The sequence below is a fragment of the Coregonus clupeaformis genome, unplaced genomic scaffold, assembly GCF_020615455.1.
Source record: "Coregonus clupeaformis isolate EN_2021a unplaced genomic scaffold, ASM2061545v1 scaf0342, whole genome shotgun sequence".
Taxonomy (NCBI): Eukaryota; Metazoa; Chordata; class Actinopteri; order Salmoniformes; family Salmonidae; genus Coregonus; species Coregonus clupeaformis.
Window position 1 is genome coordinate 61,739 of NW_025533797.1, and position 27,413 is coordinate 89,151.

General features: G+C 42.1%; 1 protein-coding gene across 1 annotated transcript; it reads right to left on the reverse strand.

Moving 5' to 3' along the window:
- LOC121561333 (RNA-binding protein 45) lies at window positions 1-27,140 on the reverse strand. Its single transcript, XM_041873926.2, is given in 12 exon segments — window positions 1-288; window positions 4,768-4,989; window positions 7,447-7,578; window positions 7,580-7,605; window positions 7,834-7,933; window positions 16,835-16,964; window positions 17,284-17,457; window positions 17,566-17,664; window positions 17,667-17,690; window positions 17,823-17,949; window positions 18,219-18,341; window positions 26,843-27,140. Coding segments are annotated over 11 exon segments (1,413 nt in total). The 5' UTR covers window positions 27,119-27,140; the 3' UTR covers window positions 1-288; window positions 4,768-4,787.
- Between the last annotated feature and the right edge of the window lie 273 nt (window positions 27,141-27,413).

Genomic DNA, 27,413 nt, shown 5'->3' on the forward strand with positions numbered 1-27,413 from the left:
TACATTTATACTTTTGTTTATTGAGGAATTCAGGGTACATACATGGTGAACAAGCTTGAGTATATACCGTCAGTAGTATTCACTGTGACTACACTACTGAAAGTCCTAACTGATATCATACCTCACATTATGAAAAGAAACGTCTTGCAAGTTTGATGCTAATGGCAAATGTCAAGAAAAGGTACAGAAATCAATGTCTGTAGTAGTTGGTCGTGTCATCGTCTCAGTATGTCCAGTCATGTCCGTGGTCATGTCCAGTCATGTCCGTGGTCATGTCCGTGGTCACCTCTGCAGAAACAAAAACATTCAGGGTACAGTGAGACATGTGGCTTCTAAAGCTTTCCCTGGCATTGTCACTCAGTTCAAACTGTGACTACCAGCCATCTTCAATATGATCTGGACTGAGGGAGTAAACTTCTGGGTAGTCTCACCAGACTCGGGGCACTCCGCACGCTCCGTGAGAAGAGACTACCTTTTGGTAGAGTGTAATTACACTGTAATTAAACATTGTACCATTTTTGTCTGTGTCATATGTGCCATATTAGTTGATGGTGCTATGTGACCACAGTGTAAACATAACCAGTTGGTTTAGTTAATACTAGAACCGCCAGTGGAGTTTGATTTTGCAAGGACTCGAGCTGTTTCTTCGACAAGCTATGCTACTCGGGCTACACGGAGAAGCAGCACAGCTTGTTTGGGAAAACAATCGAAGTCGCACAAAATGGAATATAACATTACGGATAATGTTTGGAATTATACAATTTCATGTGTATTTTCTAAAGGACGTATTTGGGTGTTTTTGGAGCCTTTGTTCATGTTTTTCGTAGCCCCCATACTGCAGAACGAGCAATGAGGGAGTCTATTGCGGGTGGGGTGTAAGTTTCTCAAAACAAAGTGAAATCGCAAAAAAAAAAATGTCTGGACCCTTTTATAACATACCATTTACATAAAATTTTTTGATTTGGTAGTAAAATAGTGAACCAATCCTTTAAAAAAAAGGTCCAATGCAGCCATTTTTTCTCTCAATATTAAATCATTTCTGGGTAACAATTAAGCACCTATATATTCACTACCGTTCAAAAGTTTGGGGTCACTTATAAATGTCCTTGTTTTCAAAAGAAAAGCAAAAAAATGTATCCATAAAAATAACATTGTTAATGTTGTAAATGGCTAATGTAGCTGGAAACGGCTGATTTATAATGGAATATCTACATAGGCTCTACAGAGGCCCATTATCAGCAACCATCAGTCCTGTGTTACAATGGCACGTTGTGTTAGCTAATCCAAGTTTATTATTTTAAAAGGCTAATTGATCATTAGAAAACCCTTTTGCAATTATGTTAGCACAGCTGAAAACTGTTGTGCTGATTAAAGAAGCAATAAAACTGGCCTTCTTGAGACTAGTTGAGTATCTGGAGCATCAGCAATTGTGGGTTCGATTACAGGCTCAAAATGGCCAGAAACAAATATCTCGCATGGAATAGCTTTCATTTCTCAGAACAAGAATAGACTGACGAAGTTTCAGAAGAAAGTTATTTGTTTCACAGGACTGATTTTTTATAATGGGCCTCTGTACGCCTATGTATATATTCCATTAAAAATCAGCCGTTTCCAGTTACAATAGCCATTTACAACATTAACAATGTCTACACTGTATTTCTGATCAATTTTATGTTATTTTAATGGACCAAAAAATTGCTTTTCTTTCGAAAACAAGGACATTTCTAAGTGACCCCAAACTTTTGAATGGTAGTGTATATACATAGTACCAGTCAAAAGTTTGGACACCTACTCATTCAAGGGTTTTTCTTTATTTTTACTATTTTCTACATTGTAGAACAATAGTGAAGACATCAAAACTATGAAATAAAACACATATGGAATCATGTAGTAACCCCAAAAAGTGTTAAAACAAATCAAATTATATTTTATATTTGAGATCCTTCAAAGTAGCTACCCTTTTCCTTGATGAGAGCTTTGCACACTCTTGACATTCTCTCAACTAGCTTAATGAGGTAGTCACCTGGAATGACAGAAAATAGTAAAAATAAAGAAAAACCCTGGAATGAGTAGGTGTGTCCAAACTTTTGACTGGCACTGTATGCATGTATGTATGAATGTACAGTGGGGAGAACAAGTATTTGATACACTGCCGATTTTGCAGGTTTTCCTACTTACAAAGCATGTAGAGGTCTGTCATTTTTATCATAGGTACACTTCAACTGTGAGAGACGGAATCTAAAACAAAAATCCAGAAAATCACATTGTATGATTTTTAAGTGGTCCTCTGTAGCTCAGCTGGTAGAGCACGGCGCTTGTAACGCCAAGGTAGTGGGTTCGATCCCCGGGACCACCCATACACAAAAATGTATGCACTCATGACTGTAAGTCACTTTGGATAAAGTGTCTGCTAAATGGCATATTAATTAATTTAAAAAAGTAATTAATTTGCATTTTATTGCATGACATAAGTATTTGATCACCTACCAACCAGTAAGAATTCGGCTCTCACAGACCTGTTAGTTTTTCTTTCAGAAGCCCTCCTGTTCTCCACTCATTACCTGTATTAACTGCACCCGTTTGAACTTGTTACCTGTATAAAAGACACCTGTCCACGCACTCAATCAAACAGACTCCAACCTCTCCACAATGGCCAAGACCAGAGAGCTGTGTAAGGACATCAGGGATAAAATTGTAGACCTGCACAAGGCTGGGATGGGCTACAGGACAATAGGCAAGCAGCTTGGTGAGAAGGCAACAACTGTTGGCGCAATTATTAGAAAATGGAAGAAGTTCAAGATGACGGTCAATCACCCTCGGTCTGGGGCTCCATGCAAGATCTCACCTCGTGGGGCATCAATGATCATGAGGAAGGTGAGGGATCAGCCCAGAACTACACGGCAGGACCTGGTCAATGACCTGAAGAGAGCTGGGACCACAGTCTCAAAGAAAACCATTTGTAACACACTACGCCGTCATGGATTAAAATCCTGCAGCGCACACAAGGTCCCCCCTGCTCAAGCCAGCGCATGTCCAGGCCCAACTGAAGTTTGCCAATGACCATCTGGATGATCCAGAGGAGGAATGGGAGAAGGTCATGTGGTCTGATGAGATAAAAATAGAGTTTTTGGTCTAAACTCCACTCGCCGTGTTTGGAGGAAGAAGAAGGATGAGTACAACCCCAAGAACACCATCCCAACCGTGAAGCATGGAGGTGGAAACATCATTCTTTGGGGATGCCTTTCTGCAAAGGGGACAGGACGACTGCACCGTATTGAGGGGGAGGATGGATGGGGCCATGTATCGCAAGATCTTGGCCAACAACCTCCTCCCTCAGTAAGAGCATTGAAGATGGGTCGTGGCTGGGTCTTCCAGCATGACAATGACCCGAAACACACAGCCAGGGCAACTAAGGAGTGGCTCCGTAAGAAGCATCTCAAGGTCCTGGAGTGGCCTAGCCAGTCTCCAGACCTGAACCCAATCGAAAATCTTTGGAGGGAGCTGAAAGTCCGTATTGCCCAGCGACAGCCCCAAAACCTGAAGGATCTGGAGAAGGTCTGTATGGAGGAGTGGGCCAAAATCCCTGCTGCAGTGTGTGCAAACCTGGTCAAGACCTACAGGAAACGTATGATCTCTGTAATTGCAAACAAAGGTTTCCGTACCAAATATTAAGTTCTGCTTTTCTGATGTATCAAATACTTATGTCATGCAATAAAATGCAAATTAATTACTTAAAAATCATACAATGTGATTTTCTGGATTTTTGTTTCAGATTCCGTCTCTCACAGTTGAAGTGTACCTATGATAAAAATGACAGACCTCTACATGCTTTGTAAGTAGGAAAACCTGAAAAATCGGCAGTGCATCAAATACTGGTTCTCCCCACTGTATGTATGTATGTATGTATGTATACACACAGTACCTTATTTGAGCTGTTCTTGTCATAATATGGACTTGGTCTTTTACCAAATAGGGCTATCTTCTGTACCTTGTCACAACACAACTGATTGGCTCAAACGCATTAAGACGGAAATAAATTCAACAAATTAACTTTTAAGAAGGTACACCTGTTAATTGAAATGCATTCCAGGTGACTACCTCATGAAGCTGGTTGAGAGAATGCCAAGAGTGTGCAAAGCTGTCATTAAGACAAAAGGTGGCTATTTGAAGAATCTCAAATATAAAATATATTTTGATTTGTTTAACACTTTTTTGGTTACTACATGATTCCATATGTGTTTTTCATAGTTTTGATGTCTTCACTATTATTCTACAATAAAGAAAAACCCTTGAATGAGTAGGTGTGTCCAAACTTTTGACTGGTAGTGTGTGTATATATATATATACACACTACCAGTCAAAAGTTTGGACACACCTAGGCCGTCATTGTAAATAGGAATTTGTTCTTAACTGACGTGCCTAGTTAAATAGAGGTTCAATAAAATAAATATATATATATATATATTTTAAACAGGAAAATCATGTTGTTGACTGCACTGGGCCTTTAAGCTTCTCCAGCGTCAATCTAGGTCAACCCTGAGGGCATGGTTCTCCTCGAGTTCACAAAACAATATTTTATTCACGTGGATCAGTTTCTAGGATCATAAGAAGCCCCAGTATTGTGTTCTATAAGAATTGCTCATTTTGGTGAAAATGACAAAATTAAGAAAATATAATTTAAAAGCATTACAAAATTAAGGGTTAGGGTTAACAATGTTAATTTAGCATCAACAAAATACATTCATCTTAACTTTAAAAATGACTTACCTCTTCTACCTAGGAGTTGGCTAGTATGTCCGTGGGCGCTTGTGGGACTCCTCCCTTGGTTCCCTCGGCGGGTCAGCCAGCATCACCTTCATCCTCACTCCGTTCACCATTTTACCATGCAAGGCAGCCATAGCTTCACCCGCACTCTCTTTCTCGGCATACTTCATGTAGCCTACGTTCCTCCCAGGCACGAGGTGCACCTCCACAAGGGAACCAAATCGACTGCAGAAAGAACCATCAGTAAGTACTTGTGCTTATTAGGCCTGATTGCTTATAAAACATTATGAAATAGTTTGTTTAGGTAACTGTAAATATTGTAGAGTGGGGAGAACAAGTATTTGATAGAGTGGGGAGAACAAGTATTTGATACACTGCCGATTTTGCAGGTTTTCCTACTTACAAAGCATGTAGAGGTCTGTAATGTTTATCATATGTACACTTCAACTGTGAGAGACGGAATCTAAAACAAAAATCCAGAAAATCACATTGTATGATTTTTAAGTAATTAATTTGCATTTTATTGCATGACATAAGTATTTGATCACCTACCAACCAGTAAGAATTGCGGCTCTCACAGACCTGTTAGTTTTTCTTTAAGAAGCCCTCCTGTTCTCGACTCATTACCTGTATTAACTGCACCTGTTTGAACTCGTTACCTGTATAAAAGACACCTGTCCACACACTCAATCAAACAGACTCCAACCTCTCCACAATGGCCAAGACCAGAGAGCTGTGTAGGGACATAAGGGATACAATTGTAGACCTGCACAAGGCTGGGATGGGCTACAGGACAATAGGCAAGCAGCTTTGTGAGAAGGCAACAACTGTTGGCGCAATTATTAGAAAATGGAAGAAGTTCAAGATGACGATCAATCACCTCGGTCTGGGGGCTCCATGCAAGATCTCACCTCGTGGGGCATCAATGATCATGAGGAAGGTGAGGGATCAGCCCAGAACTACACGGCAGGACCTGGTCAATGACCTGAAGAGAGCTGGGACCACAGTCTCAAAGAAAACCATTAGTAACACACTACGCCGTCATGGATTAAAATCCTGCAGCGCACGCAAGGTCCCCCTGCTCAAGCCAGCGCATGTCCAGGCCCAACTGAAGTTTGCCAATGACCATCTGGATGATCCAGAGGAGGAATGGGAGAAGGTCATGTGGTCTGATGAGACAAAAATAGAGCTTTTGGTCTAAACTCCACTCGCCGTGTTTGGAGGAAAAGAAGGATGAGTACAACCCCAAGAACACCATCCTAACCGTGAAGCATGGAGGTGGAAACATCATTCTTTGGGGATGCTTTTCTGCAAAGGGGGGAGGATGGATGGGGTCATGTATCGTGGAGATCTTGGCCAACAACCTCCTTCCCTCAGTAAGAGCATTGAAGATGGGTCGTGGCTGGGTCTTCCAGCATGACAATGACCCAAACACACAGCCAGGGCAACTAAGGAGTGGCTCCGTAAGAAGCATCTCAAGGTCCTGGAGTGGCCTAGCCAGTTTCCAGACCTGAACCCAATAGAAAATCTTTGGAGGGAGCTGAAAGTTCGTATTGCCCAGCGACAGCCCCGAAACCTGAAGGATCTGGAGAAGGTCTGAATGGAGGAGTGGGCCAAAATCCCTGCTGCAGTGTGTGCAAACCTGGTCAAGACCTACAGGAAACGTATGATCTCTGTAATTGCAAACAAAGGTTTCTGTACCAAATATTAAGTTCTGCTTTTCTGATGTATCAAATACTTATGTCATGCAATAAAATGCAAATTAATTACTTAAAAATCATACAATGTGATTTTCTGGATTTTTGTTTTAGATTCCGTCTCTCACAGTTGATGTGTACCTATGATAAAAAATTACAGACCTCTACATGCTTTGTAAGTAGGAAAACCTGCAAAATCAGCAGTGTATCAAATACTTGTTCTCCCCACTGTATAACCAGCATGGCTACCACAGCATTCTGCAGCGATATGCCATCCCATCTGGTTTGGGCTTATTGGAACTATCATTTGTTTTTCATCAGGACAATGACCCAACACACCTCCAGGCTGTGTAAGGGCTATTTGACCAAGAAGGAGAGTGATGGAGTGCTGCATCAGATGACCTGGCCTCCACAATCCCCCGACCTCAACCTAACTGAAATGGTTTGGGATGAGTCGGACCGCAGAGTGAAGGAAAAGCAGCCAACAAGTGCTCAGCATATGTGGGAACTCCTTCAAGACTGTTGGAAAAGCATTCCAGGTGAAGCTGGTTGAGAGAATGCTGAGTGTGCAAAGCTGTCATCAAAGCAAAGGGTGGCTATTTGAAGAATCTCAAATATAAAATATATTTTGATTTGTTTAACACTTTTTTTTGTTACTACATGATTCCATATGTGTTATTTCATAGTTTTGATGTCTTCACTATTATTCTACAAAGTAGAAAATAGTAAAAATAAAGAAAAACCCTGGAATGAGTAGGCGTGCCCAAACTTTTGACTGGTGCTGTATGTATGTATGTGTGTATGCATGCATGCACGCACACACGCACGCAGCGGGAGGAGTTGTCCCCGCTCCTGCCATAGGCTCTGTCGATGTCGCTATCTGAGGCTCTTATATAAGACCTTTAAATAATGTGTTATCAGAGTAAGGACTTATTGGGATTGTGAACTGAAGGACACAGCTTAGCTATTTTAAGTTCTTCCATACCAGAAGACATCTTCCAAGACGTCCATGGGAAGAGGTGCAGGGCTGAAGACCACAAAGAGACGCTCCTTAACCCGGCTATCTGGGGGTGCCAGGTTCTTCAGAGAGGGAAGTGATACATCTGTCTGGATCCGGGGGCATCGGAGAGGCTGTGCGGTAACCCTGATAGACACACGTCACATTAAGAGATTAACAGAATACCCATTCGCACACCAACATCCTGAAGTTAGTCCTAAAAAGCAAATCATTCTGAGTCTTGAAAATCTACGATCTGTCTAGATGTGATAGTCCATGAAAAAATTAGTTGGAAAGGTTGTGAGCTCCTTTGAGGAGCTATGCCAATCTTGATACTAGAATAACTGCAAGTGCAAGTACAACACTGTTGCTTACTGTGCTCGTCTTCATCAGTTGCTGGCTGGTGGTAGGACCATTCCACACCATTGACATCATCTGAGCAGCAACCAGCTGCATCGCCATCTTCCCGACAGGACTAACAAAAGGACATGACAATTGTCTTACAATGGTGACCCACTCGTTTTTTTACCCTATCAGCATCTCTAGAATGTACTCGAACGGACGGGTAGGGACAGAGACAAACACATAAAGTAGACATACAATTTGATGCATTCATTCTATCGATTTGACATTTATTATTGTGAGTGCTGCTACTTCTAGGGAAACTAGTTGTGAGAGAAAATAAGCTGTGTGTATCCAATTGTAGTTAATACTATTAATAATAACTGATAACGCTTTTCATTGAAAAACAATGACAGTGAGTGCAATAAAATAAATAAAAACAAGAGACGTAGATAAATTAAGGCCACTGACAAAGAACACAGTTGACACTACAAGGGACAAGGAAAACAAGGAACACCGCTATAACTAAGAGAAGGCCTTCCTAAAGAGTGTTTTAACACTAGAACTGTCATAGGCCAACGACCACTGACGTTTGATTTTGTACATTAAAAAACTGCCAAAAGAATTCCAACGTCCTGCTCCTAAATATTTATATTTTACATTGCTCAGTTGTCATAATTTTCAAAACACAAACAGGAAAGTATTTAGATATGGAAGCATGTAGCTGCCTAAAGTCATGTTTTTAGGGTGTACCGGCAACAACAGCCAGTGTGAAACCCCACAGAAGAAGTAGAACAGACTCCTGAGTCTCCTGAGTGGCGCAGTGGTCTAAGGCACTGCATCGCAGTGCTAACTGTGCCACTAGAGATCCTGGTTCGAATCCAGGCTCTGTCGCAGCCGGCCGCGACCGGGAGACTCATGGGCGGCGCACAATTGGCCCAGCGTCGTCCAGGCTAGGGGAGGGAATGGCCGGCAGGGATGTAGCTCAGTTGATAGAGAATGGCGTTTGCAACGCCAGGGTTGTGGGTTCGATTCCCACGGGGGGCCAGTATAAAAAGATGTATTCACTAACTGTAAGTCGCTCTGGAAAAGAGCGTCTGCTAAATGACTAAAATGTAAATGTAAACAGACAGTGTTTGCGAGGACTTTGCGGGAGGGGACTATAAAGCTCAGAGGAGGGGACACGGGGAGATACTAGTAGCTAGCTAATATGGCCAATTGGCTATTATACACTGAGGGTAAAAACATTAGGAACACCTTCCTAATATTGAGTTGCACCACCCCTTTTGCCCCCAGAACAGCCTCAATTCGTCAGGGCATAGACTCCACAGGGTGTCGAAAGCATTCCACAGGGATGCTGGCCCATGTTGACCCAATGCGTCCCACAGTTGTGTCAAGTTGGCTGGATGTCCTTTGGGTGGTGGACCATTCTTGATACACACAGGAAACTGTTGAGCATGAAAAACCCAGCAGCGTTATACTTCTTGACACTCAAACCAGTGCAAGGCTTAAAAATCCTTATTTAACCTGTCTCCTCCCCTTCATCTACACTGATTGAAGTGGATTAAACAAGGGACATCAATAAGGGATCATAGCTTTCACCTGGTCAGTCTATGGCATGGAAAGAGCAGGTGTTCCTAATGTTTTATACACTCAGTGTATGTAGCTAGCCACTGGTAGGTTAGCCAGCTAGTAGCTAGCTTTCTATGAATAGTCACTACTGGCTAACGTTAGCTAGCTAGCTACCTTCACAACAAGACACCATCGTGGAACACCTTTAGGTATGATAAGTGGCTTTTTTGTCTTGTAATTTCACATTTGGAAGGGGCATTGAAACAATTAGCTGGATAACTAGCTAGCATGGTTATTTATTTTCTTAAAGACATCTAGCAAGCTATGATGCACTAAAGTAACCACTAATGGTATGTGGCTATTCAAAAACAAGGCAATTATCTGAAAGCATGTCATCTGACTATATAGTGTAACGTCACATGACGGGAGATGTCAAGAACATAGAGATACATCCAAAGTGTTTGCTCTTGGTAAAAGAAAAACGAATATGTACTTTATCTGCCTTTTCAATAAGAACTAGTAATAGTCTTAACATATACTTTATGGAAAATACATGTTCTATGTTTCTGAACGTTGAACCATGCGGTCTTGTTGACAATATGACCAGGGCACTCCTCCTCACAGCTTTCACCTATTCACGTCACGGGCCATAGCTCGGTGCACCCGGTCCAGCTTAATTAAACTCCCTCAATATACGGACTACTCTACGGCATGGTAGTGTCCACATTAGAATAAAATCTAATTCTATTCATATTGTAGTCCCATGATCCTCCCCACTGAATTCTTGTACGTGACATTTTGCTTATTGCAAGTCAAGCTTTCGTTTGCATGCCAGTAAATATTGTCAGTATTAAATTATTATACCTGCAGGGGACAGTAACAGAGACTCTGTAAGGGGGCAGATGATCTATGATATGTACTGGAACGAGTCGATTCTTATGAGTAGCTGTTGTCTGATTTGAAGGCTACCAAAGTTATTCTGGGAAGAAAAGCCTTTTCTATTTTAGCTCATTTGCCCCAGACCTGTTTCAACCATCAGGAAACTATGATGTCATTGCTGTGTACGGGCAACCCGAGCAGCTCCTCCAGCAGACGCTGCCCCCTCCTGTCTTCCAGATGCTGCTGCCCACCATCAGACAGGTAAAGATACTCTCCCATAGGAAGCAAGGGCTGGAGGGGAACCAAAATGGCTGAAAGATGCCTTGATGCCCTAATTCCCCCCCCCCCCCCCAGTTACCACTAGTCATATGTTCAATAAGATGTTCTGCAAAAATAACAACACAGAAATGTTCCTGCGCTATAATGAGGTTGTCAAACATGTTGGAAACCATTATCAAAGAAACCTACAGTAGTTGAACATTGTGTAGATAGTAAACAAGATCACAACTAAGAAGAATAGCTGTTACCTGTAGGACAATGTCTCTCTCTAAGGTCACCAAGGGTAGCCAGTAAATGTTTAAATTGTGCATGCCTCAGTCAACATGTCAAAATACAGTTATACCTATGGCTTGCATAACCAATTCAGTGCCCTTGTCAGTGTCCTCCCTGAGATTTGAAGGTTGGACAGTTCGACCACTGGCAGAGTCATACCAGACTGTAAAAAAATGGGACCCGATGAGTCTCTGCTTGGCACTCAAGATAGATTGTGGTTAAGGCCCTGCAATAGACTAGCGTCCTATCCAGGGGGTGTACTTGTATATTGCAGCTTTAACAGTATTGAGTCAAGGAACAGCTTTACTGCTCAATAAGTTATGGTGTCACAGTCCTGAAGGGGGATACCCAAAAGGTGCCATGACATGACAACCAGCAGTTTTGGTAAATACTGTCCCACCAAGGACTAACTCAAAAACAAATGGGCAAAAGGGGTCCTTCTCTCTCTCACACACACAGTCAGTGTCAAAATTGTACATCTACATATACAGTGCCTTCAGAAAGCATTCAGACCCTTGACTTTTTCCACATTTTGTTAGGTTAGCCTTATTCTAAAATTGATTAAATTGTTGTTGTTTTTCACATCAATCTACATACAATACCCCATAATGACAAAGCAAAAACAGGTTTTTAAAAATGTGTGCAAAGAAATCAACGAAATATCACATTTACATAAGTATTCAGACCCTTTACTCAGTACTTTGTTGAAGCACCTTTGGCAGCGATTACAGCCACAAATCGTCTTGGGTATGACGCTATAAGCTTGGCACACATGTATTTGGGGAGTTTCTCCCATTCTTATAATAATAATAATAATTATATGCCATTTAGCCATTTGCCATTTTTATCCAAAGCGACTTACAGTCATGAGTGCATACATTTTTGTGTATGGGTGGTCCCGGGGATCGAACCCACTACCTTGGCGTTACAAGCGCCGTGCTCTAACCAGCTGAGCTACAGAGGACCACCCATAGGACCATTCTTCTCTGCAGATCTTCCCAAACTCTGTCAGGTTGGATGGGTAGCGTCGCTGCACAGCTATTTTCAGGTCTCTCCAGAGATGTTAGATCAGGTTCAATTCTGGGCTCTGGCTGGGCCACTCAAGGACATTCAGAGACTTGTCCCAAAGTCACTCCTGCGTTGTCTTGGCTGTGTGCTTAGGGTTGTTGTCCTGTTGGAAAGAGAACCTTCACCCCAGTCTGAGGTCCTGAGCGCTCTGGAGCAGGTTTTCATCAAGGACCTCTCTGTACTTTGCTCCGTTCATCTTTCCCTTGATCCTGACTAGTCTCCCAGTCCCTGGCGCTGAAAAACATCCCCACAGCATGATACTGCCAACCACCATGCTTCACTGTAGGGATGGTGCCAGGTTTCCTCCAGACATGACGCTGGCATTCAGGTCAAAGAGTTCAATCTTGGTTTTATCAGACCAGAGAATCTTGTTTCTCATGATCATTTAGTTGCCTTTTGGCAAACTCCAAGCGGGCTGTCATGTGCCTTTTACTGAGGAGTGGCTTCCGACTGGCCACTCTACCATAAAGGCCTGATTGGTGGAGTGATGCAGAGATGGTTGTCCTTCTGGAAGATTCTCCCATCTCCACAGAGGAACTCTGGAGCTCTGTAAGAGTGACCATCAGGTTCTTGGTCACCTCCTTGTCCAAGGCCCTTCTCCCACGATTGCTCAGTTTGGCTAGGCGGCCAGCTCTAGGAAGAGTCTTGGTGGTTCCAAACTTCTTCCCATTTAAGAATGATGGATGCCACTGTGTTTTTGGGGACGTTCAATGCTGCAGAATTGTTTTAGTACCCTTCCCCAGATCTGTGCCTCGACACAATCCTGTCTCAGAGCTCTATGGACAATTCCTTCAACCTCATGGCTTGGTTTTTGCTCTGACATGCACTGTCAACTGTGGGACCTTATATAGACAGGTGTGTGCCTTTCCAAATCATGTCCAATCTATTTAAATTACTACAGGTGGACTCCAATCAAGTTGTAGAAACATCAAGGATGATCAATGGAACACGATGCACCGGAGCTCAATTTCAAGTCTCATAGCAAAGGGTCTGAATACTTATGTAAATAAGGTATGTTTCTTATTTGTAATACATTTTGATTATTTTTTGCAAACATCTGTTTTTGCTTTGTCATTATGGGATTTTGTGTGTAGATTTATGAGGAAAAAAATGAATTTAATCCATTTTAGAATAAGGCTGTAACGTAACAAAATGTGGAAAAAGGGGGTCTGAATACTTCCCCAATGCACTGTATATGAATGATTTACAAAGCCAGGCACATTTAACAGTTAGACTAATAATTATAGACCTAATTAATTTGGGATTTCCTCTCTCCAATTTTCTTAGACAATTAGGCTAAGGCAAGGACTGTTCTTTGTCTCTGCTGCTGCTGCCTCCGCCGCATTGTTCAACTTTGTTATTATGCACATAGCAACATAGGGAAAGGCGCCAATTCAATGGTGCACTGAAGATTATGTTTTAGAACCGCGGACAGCGACCGTATTCAACGCCGGAGAAAGCACATTTGTTATAAAATGTAATTACATTTAGAGTTGCACCATTATTTTTCAAATAACATAACCATATACAATTTTATGTCTGTGCCATCCTTCGCAAAGGATTAGTCCACTGAGACAGGCGCGAATCAGACAGGTGTCTTGTGCACCATGATAAAATAAACAATTGCGATTGCTCGACTAGAAGAGATCAGTCGATCAACAGTCAATCGACCAAACAATCGACTAAATTGGGTCAGACCTAACATTTAGTGTAAATTGTGTTTTTGTCATCTCTTGGTGTCTTTCATATAAACTCAGCAAAAAAAGAAACATCCCTTTTTCAGGACCCTGTCTTTCAAAGATAATTCGTAAAAATCCATGCTTGTTCAATGAACCATAAACAATTAATGAACATGCACCTGTGGAACGGTCGTTAAGACACTAACAGCTAACAGACGGTAGGCAATTAAGGTCACAGTTATTAAAACTTAGGACACTAAAGAGGCCTTTCTACTGACTCTGAAAAACACCAAAAGAAATATGCCCAGGGCCCCTGCTCATCTGCGTGAACGTGCCTTAGGCATGCCGCAAGGAGGCATGAGGACTGCAGATATGGCCAGGGCAATAAATTGCAATGTCCGTACTGTGAGACGCCTAAGACAGCGCTACAGGGAGACAGGACGGACAGCTGATCGTCCTCGCAGTGGCAGACCACGTGTAACAACACCTGCACAGGATCGGTACATACGAACATCACACCTGCGGGACAGGTACAGAATGGCAACAACAACTGCCCGAGTTACACCAGGAACGCACAATCCCTCCATCAGTGCTCAGACTGTCCACAATAGGCTGAGAGAGGCTGGACTGAGGCGTGTAGGCCTGTTGTAAGGCAGGTCCTTACCAGACATCACCGGCAATAACGTTGTCTATAAGCACAAACCCACTGTCGCTGGACCAGAAAGGACTGGCAAAAGTGCTCTTCACTGACGAAGTCGCGGTTTTGTCTCACCAGGGGTGATGGTCGGATTCGCGTTTATCGTCGAAGGAATGAGCATTACACCGAGGCCTGTACTCTGGAGCATGATCGGTTTGGAGGTGGAGGGTCTGTCATGGTCTAGGGCGGTGTGTCACTGCATCATCGGACTGCGCTTGTTGTCATTGCAGGCAATCTCAACGCTGTGCGTTACAGGAAGACATCCTCCTCCCTCATGTGGTAACCTTCCTGCAGGCTCATCCTGACATGACCCTCCAGCATGACAATGCCACCAGCCATACTGCTCGTTCTGTGCGTGATTTCCTGCAAGACAGGAATGTCAGTGTTCTGCCATGGCCAGCGAAGAGCCCGGATCTCAATCCCATTGAGCACGTCTGGGACCTGTTGGATCGGAGGGTGAGGGCTAGGGCCATTGCCCCCAGAAATGTCAGGGAACTTGCAGGTGCCTTGGTGGAAGAGTGGGGTAACATCTCACAGCAAGAACTGGCAAATCTGGTGCAGTCCATGAGGAGGAGATGCACTGCAGTACTTAATGCAGCTGGTGGCCACACCAGATACTGACTGTTACTTTTGATTTTGACCCACCCTTTGTTCAGGGACACATTTTTCCAAATATTTACACATGTTAAGTTTGCTGAAAATAAAAGCAGTTGACATTGAGAGGACGTTTCTTTTTTTGCTGAGTTTATATACATACATAACTTTTTATATTTGTAAGTAATATCTTGTGTTGTTCTTGTCTATAACTGTTCTGTACTTTATAATGTATTTGTACAGTGAGGGAAAAAAGTATTTGAACCCTCTGCAAAACATGACTTAGTACTTGGTGGCAAAACCCTTGTTGGCAATCACAGGTGGTCCTCTGTAGCTCAGCTGGTAGAGCACGGCGCTTGTAACGCCAAGGTAGTGGGCTCGATCCCCGGGACCACCCATACACAAAAAAATAATAATATGCACGCATGACTGTAAGTCGCTTTGGATAAAAGCGTCTGCTAAATGGCATATTATTATTATTATTATTATTATTATAGATGTCAGACGTTTCTAGTAGTTGGCCACCAGGTTTGCACACATCTCAGGAGGGATTTTGTTCCACTCCTCTTTGCAGATCTTCTCTGAGTCATTAAGGTTTCGAGGCTGACGTTTGGCAACTCGAACCTTCAGCTCCCTCCACATATTTTCTATGGGATTAAAGTCTGGAGACTGGCTAGGCCACTCCAGGACCTTAATGTGCTTCTTCTTGAGCCATTCCTTTGTTGCCTTGGCCGTGTGTTTTGGGTCATTTTCAATGCCCTGGCTGAGGGAAGGAGGTTCTCACCCAAGATTTGACGGTACATGGCCCCGTCAATCGTCCCTTTGATGCGGTGAAGTTGTCCTGTCCCCTTAGCAGAAAAACACCCCCAAAGCATAATGTTTCCACCTCCATGTTTGACGGTGGGGATGGTGTTCTTGGGGTCATAGGCAGCATTCCTCCTCCTCCAAACACGGCGAGTTGAGTTGATGCCTAAGAGCTCGATTTTGGTCTCATCTGACCACAACACTTTCACCTAGTTCTCCTCTGAATCATTCAGATGTTCATTGGCAAATTTCAGACGGGCATGTATATGTGCTTTCTTGAGCAGGGGGACCTTGCGGGCGCTGCAGGATTTCAGTCCTTCACGGCGTAGTGTGTTACCAATTGTTTTCTTGGTGACTATGGTCCCAGCTGCTTTGAGATCATTGACAAGATGTTCCCGTGTAGTTCTGGGCTAATTCCTCACTGTTCTCATGATCATTGCAACTCCAAGAGGTGAGATCTTGCATGGAGCCCCAGGCCGAGGGAGATTGACAGTTGTTTTGTGTTTCTTCTATTTGCGAATAATCGCACCAACTGTTGTCACCTTCTCACCAAGCTGCTTGGCGATGGTCTTGTAGCCCATTCCAGCCTTGTGTAGGTCTACAATCTTGTCCCTGACATCCTTGGAGAGCTCTTTGGTCTTGGCCATGGTGGAGAGTTTGGAATCTGATTGATTGCTTCTGTGGACAGGTGTCTTTTATACAGGTAACAAGCTGAGATTAGGAGCACTCCCTTTAAGAGTGTGCTCTGATCTCAGCTCGTTACCTGTATAAAAGACACCTGGGAGCCAGAAATCTTTCTGATTGAGAGGGGGTCAAATACTTATTTCCCTCATTAAAATGCAAATCAATGTATAACATTCTTGACATGCGTTTTTCTGGATTTTTTTGTTGTTATTCTGTCTCTCACTGTTCAAATAAACGTACTAATAAAATTATAGACTGATCATTTCTTTGTCAGTAGTCAAACGTACAAAATCAGCAGGGGATCAAATACTTTTTCCCCTCACTCTATGTGGACCCCAGGAAGAGTAGCTGCTGCATGTGCAGTAGCTAATCCTAATAAACAAAACTAACTTACACTATCTTTCAACAACTAAACACAACTAACTATGGCCCAGTAACTGCCGTCGAAAGTTTCCAGTCTCAGGTAAATAAATTAGGTGTCTATCATCACATGATAAGTCTGTACCTGGTCCTGTCTTCTCCATCATCTATGTGGGTCACGATGAGGCGGTTTCCAGGGGGATACTCAAAGCCATTCAGCTTCTCTTTGGCGTAGACGGCAGAGCCCAGGTTGTTGTAGCGAATCACAGCATGTCCTGGGGGGGGTGGCCTACAGTTAAAACGTTTTACATGCATCATGAGCAATATCAAACATTAATGTGAACAATTTAAATACAAAATCAGGAGTGTTAACCTTTGTGGGTAACACTACATAAGAACGTAATTGTTTTTTTTTTTATTAACAAAAGAATGAGTAGGCTTATTCTAGAATTTCTTATAAGCATTATAAACATAGTTTATAAACTGTCTTTATAGTCGTGTCTAAAGTGTTACTGTTGATAAATCAATGTGTGATACTAATTTTATTTAACTGCATCTTTCCCTATTAAATACACAATTATCAATGTATCATACCTTTGTTGAGTCCATAATGATCCCGCTGCATCTCGCAGTAATCCATCCCTGGTATGAGGTCACAGAGGCCATAAATCTGCTCCTGGGTAATGCTAGCTCTCGAGGAAACCATTAGGCACCTGGTGATGAGGTCACTGGATCGGTAGTCAGTTACGGCATAACTGCCAGGGTCAGCTGTCATGTAGGGAACACAGACAGATGTCAGACCACAGCTAGGTTAAAGCAAATGCAAACGAAAGCAAATGTCACATTCTGAATCAGAATTTGAAGCACTTCACATACACGCTCCAAAGGAATAGGGGTTCATTCCCAGGTCACTTGACATGTGCTCTGCTCTGCCACTGTTGTGATAGTCATTATCTGCAGATGAGTTCTTGCTTCGGGCTCAGCAAGAACAGCCCTGTAGGCTGGTTGCACAGACAAGGGTTAGATCGATACAAATTAAATACTACAGTGGAGTCAAAGTGTTTTAACTTGAGTTCATCCGTTCTGAAAAGCATTGCTTTGAGGCTTCAATGAGAGGGCTGATGCTTGCTTACCTCTATCACAGTTCTCAATGGCAATGGCTGCTTGTGATGGCTTATGATACCTCACATATCCCAAGCCTTTGCTCTCCCCCGTGGTTTTATTCTTTATGATCACACAGTATTCTATGTCACCATACTCCTACAAGCAAAAAAATAGCATTATCTCTATTGGTCTGCTATCTTATATCATCCAAGTGCGGCAGGTTGCCTAGTGTTTAGAGGGTTGGGCCAGTAACTGAACATTTGCTGGTTCGATTCCCCGAGCCGACAAGGTGTGTAAATTGCTACTGTAAGTCGCTCTGGATAAGAGTGTCTGCTAAATTTCTAAAATGTAAGGGGGGTCACTTAGGGTAAATTGGCCAGTAATATTTCACCAGGTGATCAAATACAATGCAATGGACCTCATACCTTGAACGTGTCTTTCAGATCTTCTTCTGTGAATGTTTTGGGAATCTTTACAAATATTCTGGTGAGCTCTTCATCCTCCACGTCTCTGTGTCTACCAGAGGACCTTGACTGGGCAATGAACACCTGAAACAGTGGTCAAATTCAGTCAAAATGCATAACTTGTATACAGTGCATTCGGAAAGTATTCAGACCCCTTGACTTTTTCCACATTTTGTTACAGCCTTATTCTAAAATGGATTAAATAGTTTTTTTTCATCCATCAATCTACACACAATACCCCATAATGACAAAGCAAAAATAAAAAAAATAAAAAAAACATTTTTCCAATATTAGAAAAAGTATTCAGACCCTTTACTCAGTACCTTTAGCAGCGATTACAGCCTTGAGTCTTCTTGGGTATGACGCTACAAGCCATTGTTCTCTGCAGATCCTCTCAAGCTCGGTCAGGATGGATGGGGAGCGTCGCTGCACAGCTATTTTCAGGACTCTCCAGAGATGGTCGATCGGGTTCAAGTCCGGGCTCTGGTTGGGCCACTCAAGGACATTCAGAGACTTGTCCCGAAGCCAATTCTGCGTTGTTTTGTTTCTCATGGTCTGAGAGTCCTTTAGTTGCCTTTTGGCAAACTCCAAGCGGAGCTGTCATGTGCCTTTTACTGAGGAGTGGCTTCCGTCTGGCCACTCTACCATAAAAGGCCTGATTGGTGGAGTGCTGCAGAGATGGTTGTCCTTCTGGAAGGTTCTCCCATCTCCACAGAGGAACTCTGCAGCTCTGTTAGATTGACCATCGGGTTCTTGGTCACCTCCCTGACCAAGGCCCTTCTACCACGATTGCTCAGGTTGGCCGGGCGGCCAGCTCTAGGAAGAGTCTTGGTGGTTCCAAACGTATTCCATTTATGAATGATGGATGCCACAGTGTTTTTGGGGACCTTCAATGCTGTAGAAATGTTTTGGTACACTTCCCCCATATCTGTGCCTCGACACAATCCTGTCACAGAGCTCTACGGACAATTCCTTCGACCTCATGGCTTGGTTTTTGCTCTGACATGCACTGTCAACTGTGGGACCTTATATAGACAGGTGTGTGCCTTTCCAAATCATGTCCAATCAACAGGTGCAGAAACATCAAGGATGATCAATGTAAACAGGATGCACCTGAGCTCAATTTCGAGTCTCATAGCAAAGGGTCCGAATAATTATGTAAATACGTAAAAAAAAAAAAAAATATATGGGGTATTGTGTTTAGATTGTGGAAAAACATTTGTTTAAATCAATTTTAGAATAAGGCTGTAAAGTAACAAAATGTGGAAAAAGTGAAGGGGTCTGAATACTTTCAGAATGCACTGTATGCCTTAGCCTAAAATAGTGTTTGCCAAACATCGTATGGTTGTATGTCTAACACAGGGTTTTCGTTAGGAAACCCAATTAGAGCATCCACCCACGGTGCTTTAGATTATGGCAAATCATCTTAAGAGAACATGCAAGTCGAGGACGCAACAATGTGCGGTCCTTCTTACCAAATTCTAATGCCCACATTTACTTTTCCTCAGCCAACAAGACTAGTAACGAACAGCAAAATCACTAGCCTATGTCAATCTATTATCCCACATAGTAGAAAAGTTTACCTATTCTATTGGTCATCTTGTCGAGAAGGAAATAGCCTATTCCAAACAGACTTTGACAGTTGTGGGACGATAGATCCCAAATTCATACAACCAGTAGGCCTAGGCTACATAAAAAATAAAATAAAATAAAAAGTTTAAAAAAGCAATGAGTGATGCAACAGATCAGAACGTTCAGCTTAAAAATGTTGATAAACTATAATTTCTTCACATAAGCGCAGCAATGCGCACAAGGCAGTAGGCTACGCGCGAATGTTCGTTCCATAATGCAATTAGCGGGAAAACACGGTTGTCAAAAGCAAGCGGTTTGATGTGACAGATGAAAATATCAGTTATCCACAACAATTACTATTGTTGTGGAAATATGTTGCAGCTCAAGTTGGCTACAAAACCCACAATGCTCTCTATGGGCTGGCTAGCTACACACAATAATACCAAAGTCAATTTCAGCATTTGAAGTATCTAGTTCGCTGTAAAATCACCTAAACAAACTGCAAAATCAATATAGGAGTCTACAATCTCACCATGTTTAACCTGCAGATCGATGTGCCTCACAGAGTGGAGTTTGACATTTGCAACAGCACCATGCAATGCACCCTGGACTAAAGAGGCATACAAATAGAAAAAATGTGTTTAGGGGGGGGTCCATTGGTGGCTTTTAACAATTTCTTTGGAATCCTCATGTCTTACTCATTGTTAGAAAATGTTTTGGTCCAATTCAGATGTTAGAGTGGGGAAAAAAAGTATTTAGTCAGCCACCAATTGTGCAAGTTCTCCCACTTAAAAAGATGAGAGGCCTGTAAATTTCATCATAGGTACACGTCAACTATGACAGACAAATTGAGAAAACATTTCCAGAAAATCACATTGTAGGATTTTTAATGAATTTATTTGCAAATTATGGTGGAAAATAAGTATTTGGTCACCTACAAACAAGCAAGATTTCTGGCTCTCACAGACCTGTAACTTCTTCTTTAAGAGGCTCCTCTGTCCTCCACTCGTTACCTGTATTAATGGCACCTGTTTGAACTTGTTATCAGTATAAAAGACACCTGTCCACAACTTCAAACAGTCACACTCCAAACTCCACTATGGCCAAGACCAAAGAGCTGTCAAAGGACACCAGAAACAAAATTGTAGACCTGCACCAGGCTGGGAAGACTGAATCTGCAATAGGTAAGCAGCTTGGTTTGAAGAAATCAACTGTGGGAGCAATTATTAGGAAATGGAAGACATACAAGACCACTGATAATCTCCCTCGTTCTGGGGCTCCACGCAAGATCTCACCCCGTGGGGTCAAAATGATCACAAGAACGGTGAGCAAAAATCCCAGAACCACGCGGGGGGACCTAGTGAATGACCTGCAGAGAGCTGGGACCAAAGTAACAAAGCCTACCATCAGTAACACACTACACCGCCAGGGACTCAAATCCTGCAGTGCCAGACGTGTCCCCCTGCTTAAGCCAGTACATGTCCATGCCCGTCTGAAGTTTGCTAGAGTGCATTTGGATGATCCAGAAGAGGATTGGGAGAATGTCATATGGTCAGATGACACCAAAATATAACTTTTTGGTAAAAACTCAACTCATCGTGTTTGGAGGACAAAGAATGCTGAGTTGCATCCAAAGAACACCATACCTACTGTGAAGCATGGAGGTGGAAACATCATGCTTTGGGGCTGTTTTTCTGCAAAGGGACCAGGACGACTGATCCGTGTAAAGGAAAGAATGAATGGGGCCATGTATCGTGAGATTGAGTGAAAACCTCCTTCCATCAGCAAGGGCATTGAAGATGAAACGTGGCTGGGTCTTTCAGCATGACAAAGATCCCAAACACACCGCCCGGGCAACGAAGGAGTGGCTTCGTAAGAAGCATTAAGGTCCTGGAGTGGCCTAGCCAGTCTCCAGATCTCAACCCCATAGAAAATCTTTGGAGGGAGTTGAAAGTCCATTTTGCCCAGCGACAGCCCCAAAACATCACTGCTGTAGAGGAGATCTGCATGGAAGAATGGGCCAAAATACCAGCAACAGTGTGTGAAAACCTTGTGAAGACTTACAGAAAACGGTTGACCTGTGTCATTGCCAACAAAGGGTATATAACAAAGTATTGAGAAACTTTTGTTATTGACCAATACTTGTTTTCCACCATAATTTGCAAATAAATTCATTAAAAATCCTACAATGTGATTTTCTGGATTTTTTTCCTCATAGTTGATGTGTACCTATGATGAAAATTACAGGCCTCTCTCATCTTTTTAAGTGGGAGAACTTGCACAATTGGTGGCTGACTAAATACTTTTTTTCCCCACTGTAAACTTCAGACTTCAACTGTACAGTGAGGGAAAAAAGTATTTGATCCCCTGCTGATTTTGTACGTTTGCCCACTGACAAAGAAATTATCAGTCTATAATTTTAATGGTAGGTTTATTTGAACAGTGAGAGACAGAATAACAACAAAATAATCCAGAAAAACGCATGTCAAAAATGTTATAAATTGATTTGCTTTTAATGAGGGAAATAAGTATTTGACCCCTCTGCAAAACATGACTTAGTACTTGGTGGCAAAACCCTTGTTGGCAATCACAGAGGTCAAATGTTTCTTGTAGTTGGCCACCAGGTTTGCAGACATCTCAGGAGGGATTTTGTCCCACTCCTCTTGCAGATCTTCTCCAAGTCATTAAGGTTTCGAGGCTGACGTTTAGCAACTCGAACCTTCAGCTCCCTCCACAGATTTTCTATGTGATTAAAGGTCTGGAGACTGGCTAGGCCACTCCAGGACCTTAATGTGCCTCTTCTTGAGCCACTCCTTTGTTGCCTTGGCCGTGTGTTTTGGGTCATTGTCATGCTGGAATAAATAATAATAATAATAATAATAATAATAATGCCATTTAGCAGACGCTTTTATCCAAAGCGACTTACAGTCATGCGTGCATACATTTTTGTGTATGGGTGGTCCAGGGGATCGAACCCACTACCTTGGCGTTACAAGCGCCGTGCTCTACCAGCTGAGCTATTTTCAATGCCCTGGCTGGGGGAAGGAGGTTCTCACCCAAGATTTGACGGTACATGGCCCCGTCCAACGTCCCTTTGATGCGGTGAAGTTGTCCTGTCCCCTTAGCAGAAAAAAAAACCCCCAAAGCATAATGTTTCCACCTCCATATTATTCTGTCTCTCACTGTTCAAATAAACCTACCATTAAATTATAGACTGATCATTTCTTGGTCAGTGGGCAAACGTACAAAATCAGCAGGGGATCAAATACTTTTTTCCAACTCACTGACCATACATACACAGCATAATATACTTATGACAAATAATACCCCACTACCTTCCGATGTGGGACACGTGTCGCTAAACAGGTACAGTCATTTCAGTGTGACTTAACTCAAATGCTTCTCCTATGTTATACCCCTAAAGGCTGGTTTATCCTTGCTCTAACGACATGTCTGTATTTAATTAGAATGCCTCAAGTGTCGCTGTTGAAAACGTTTAATTTATACTCCAGTGGAATGTCTGTAGACCGTCGCTGCGACTGTCAGTTTCATTGTCCCACAGACGTGAAAAATGTTTATCTGCGACTGTGGCAACATCTGTTGTCATGATTACCAGACTGCCACAGCAACCAGAACAAATCCTCCTGTAACAAGATCCTCCTGTAAAATTATCAGATAGAATGACCTACTATTATTTCGTCACACTGTGGCAGTAAGCTATTTTCTGTAAGCTCGCCATTACCTTGTAAATAATGATGTAGGTTTATTTTCCTGTAATGAAGAAAAAGTAGCTAAAGTTAAGACGTTGTCAGCTATATTCTGGTCATTATCTGAACTAGCTAGCAAGTAACAAACTAAAACATTGTTTGGAAAATTCATTTTAGTTCCCTGGCTTTCTAGATGTACATTTACTGAATACATTTTTAAAACAGATGGGTTTATTGGTGTTAAAATATAGAAAGTATGCTATTTGGAGCACCGGGCTGCTGATGTCATTCATGCAGAGGCTGTCATTTTGTGTTTATACTTTTTCATAACAACAAGTTTGATGTCGCTACGACAATTGTCTACAGACGTTGACAGACTGACTGTAAACCAGCCTGTCGTGGCGACATCATGAACATGCTATTGTCGTCTGACATCAAACTTGTCGTTGTCGTTATGAAAAAGTATAAAGGATGTAGGGCAGGGGTATTCAAATCTTACCCGAGGTCCAGAGTACTGCTGGCTTTCTGTTCTACCTGATAACTAATTGCACCCACCTGCTGTCCCAGGTCTAAAATCAGTCCCTGATTAGAGGGGAAGACTGTAAAAATAAGCAGTGAAACTGTCTTCGAAGTCCAGATTTGAATTTGAGAGATTTAGGGAGAAGTCTTGGCACATTTTGATAGCTCCTTTTGCATTTCATTTTTAAATCCTTACTTTTAGCCATTTTAACTGCGTGTTGTCCACGCATTTATACATTTATTGAAAATACAATTATAATTTTTTTATGCTTTTTTGCCATCATACACAGATGTCCACTAAACAGGGAATCACATTGTTTATCAGTCTCTGACTGCTGCTAACTTCAGAACAAAGTTGACTACAAATAAAGTTGCAAGTCTTTGCAATGGATACAAACAATCTACGTATACAAAGATGCTTCAAATGAAAACCGGAATGACTGCATTAAAATATAAACAGTAGGCTATAGGCCTATTTATTCATACATATTGAAATACATTTTATGTTCAATCAATTGAGTTCTACTTTGCTACTTGCTCTACTTATACTTGCTCTAACGACATGTCTGTAGACAATTAGAATGCCTCAAGTGTCGCTATAGGCCTGTCTAATTTGTCTCAATTTATTTCATGATGTGTAGCCTAACATGCGCACAATGTGCCAAATCTGCGATTTAGTGCATTTGTATTGGGTAATTATTAGAATAAGCCGCCTCAATATGTGCAGCCGCAGGTGGTAATATCTCACTAGGAGCTGATAGTGTCGTCAGTATTGTCAAATAATTTTAATGGTAAGATTTGAATGGAGAAAGCTGTTCGAGAACAGCGCTCCCTTTCGATCCGATCAGTATCGAAACATGGTCCAACGACACACTTAGTGACCGTTCTCTCTGCATGGTGTTTGGGGAAATGCATGTTACATCTTCGGCCTGTGTTGCATAACTTTGTTGATGAAATAAATATATAATTGTTGTGTTACTTGTTCACTTATGTTCCCTTTATCTAATAGTAGGTTTGGTTGAAGATCTGATAACATTCTGTATCACAAATATGCAAAAGTGGAGAAAATTAGAAAGGGGGCAAATACTTTTTCATAGCAATGTATATACTTTTTTACTGCAACCGCCAACCACAGGATTCAGGAGCCCGCTCTCAATGAGTGTAGACATCCTGCTCCTGCCTGCTGCCTCTCGTCAGATGGTGGAGGAGAGGTGGTAGGGGGCACATGTGGGTAACTGGGGGGCCCTGCGTTGATTGGGTACCTGATTAATAAAATAACAAATAAATGTGACTGGTCAATTGTGTGAGTCAGCCCATAGGGCCACACTTTTTGTATTACTTTTTTTTTTTATCCAACCACAGGAGCCCGCTGTCAATGTTCAAATTAGACCAGAGAGCATAATGTAGCCACAGACTAAAAAACATAACTGTGGATTACATTTTATCACAAGCACATACAGGTAACTGCCAAAATAAGGGAAACACCAACATAGTGTCTTAAAAGAGTGTTTGGACACCATGAACTGCCAGAATAGCTTCAATGCGCCTTGGCATAGATAGATTCTACAAGTGGACCTAAACCATGCCAGGGAAATGCACCCCTCACCATAACATTATTTGTATCCCCAATTTACTAAGCGTTTTATTTATTTAGGCAGTTACTGGTTGCCTACAGTCGGGAAGCCCGCAATTTGGCCAGCATGCACGCCAAATATACAGCTTGTAGCGTTGTGGCCATAGAAATAATCCATAGAAGGGGTTTGGAACCTCTTACCCTGGCTATTTGACTATTAAAGCCCCTGCATTAAACCGGCTGCCAGTCCTGATTTAAATGGGAACTGACATCTATGGATTATATTTCTCTGTCCTTTTGCAAATCTCAAAATACTATCGAGGGAAAAACATACTTTGGAAAGCAAATACCTACTGCTGAAATGAGAAGACTAATCTGTCGAACCAATCGATGATTTTTTTCTCAACAACTCCAAATGTTTTGCGAACAACAGCATTGTTTTTCAAAGTAGCTCATCTTGAGATATGCTTTTGCCAAGACGAGCGCATCAGCCAACACTGTGAGTAGTAGCTTATGGCTTGACATTAGGTGAGTCAGTGTGCCACTGGAAATGTTATTTAGTAGCCTATCATACACACACACACACATCTTCCTACTATTGTACAATCTGTATGTCATGTCATTTGCCAGAGCTATTGTTTGTTTGAATTCAAGACCAGATTGATCTGTTTGTCAGTGTCAGATTAGCCACTCATTTCGGTCATTTGTGGTATTAAAAATGATTCAGCTAATGTCTATCATGTAAATATTGTGGAATTGCATCCGGCCCTGGTTAATGAAAATATATCACAGCGGTTTAATTGGTACAATGATTCTCTACACTATACATTGTTTGCTTTGTCAGATAGACTAATTTCAGTTTAACTATTAGAAGCAATCAAGAAATGGCGGAGCGATTTCTGCATAATGCCTCTTCAAGGAAAGATTTGAACGGAGAAAGCTGATCCTAGAACAGAGCTCCCTATATTTCCATCCTATAAATATTGACCTTCTCCGACGACGCACTGTAGCGACCATTTTCTCTGCCTGGTGTTTCGGGCCATTGTAGGAAAAGTGCATCGTTAAAACTTGCGTAAACCTAAATTCCATCGATATCGAGGAAACCGGGCCCAGCATGGAATCAATAAAAAAATTACCCAAGGAAATAAATAGTATATGTTAGAGACTTAGAGGATGATGGCACATATTAAGTTTAGATTTATGTGCATGCAAACCTTAATGGGCTTCGTTCCGTCTAACAGGCATTTTCCATGCATGTCCTCCATGGCGGTGCATGCTTCCGAAGACTTCGCAAATTTAACATAGGAGATCCCCTTCGATTCTTTCGTCTGTTTGTCCTTAACGACCCATACACCTTGGATCTCTCCAAAGACAGAAAATTTCTCTCGAATAACATCATCTGAAACTGATCGACTTGTTACGAGAAACAAGCGACTGTTTGGAGGATTGTCAAGATTTTCTACTGACTGCTTCGATGAGTAGTCCTCCATTTTGGTAATGAAGAGTTGACGTCGTTTGCGTCACATAGTGCATGTTTCATGCCGCGTTCAAGACAACTCGGAAACATGAGCTCTGAGTTTCCCAATTGAAAGTATCAGAATCAACCAATAACAATCTCTACGCAGATAACCTACGTTCGTTTTAACTCGGGACGTTCCGATAGCACGTGAACATAGCGTTTCTCCGAGTTTTCCACTTGGAATGTCCTGTATCAGAATAAATCAATAGGAAGCTCTGAACAAAAATGTACGCACATTTTAACTTGGAGTTTCCGAGTTGTCTTGA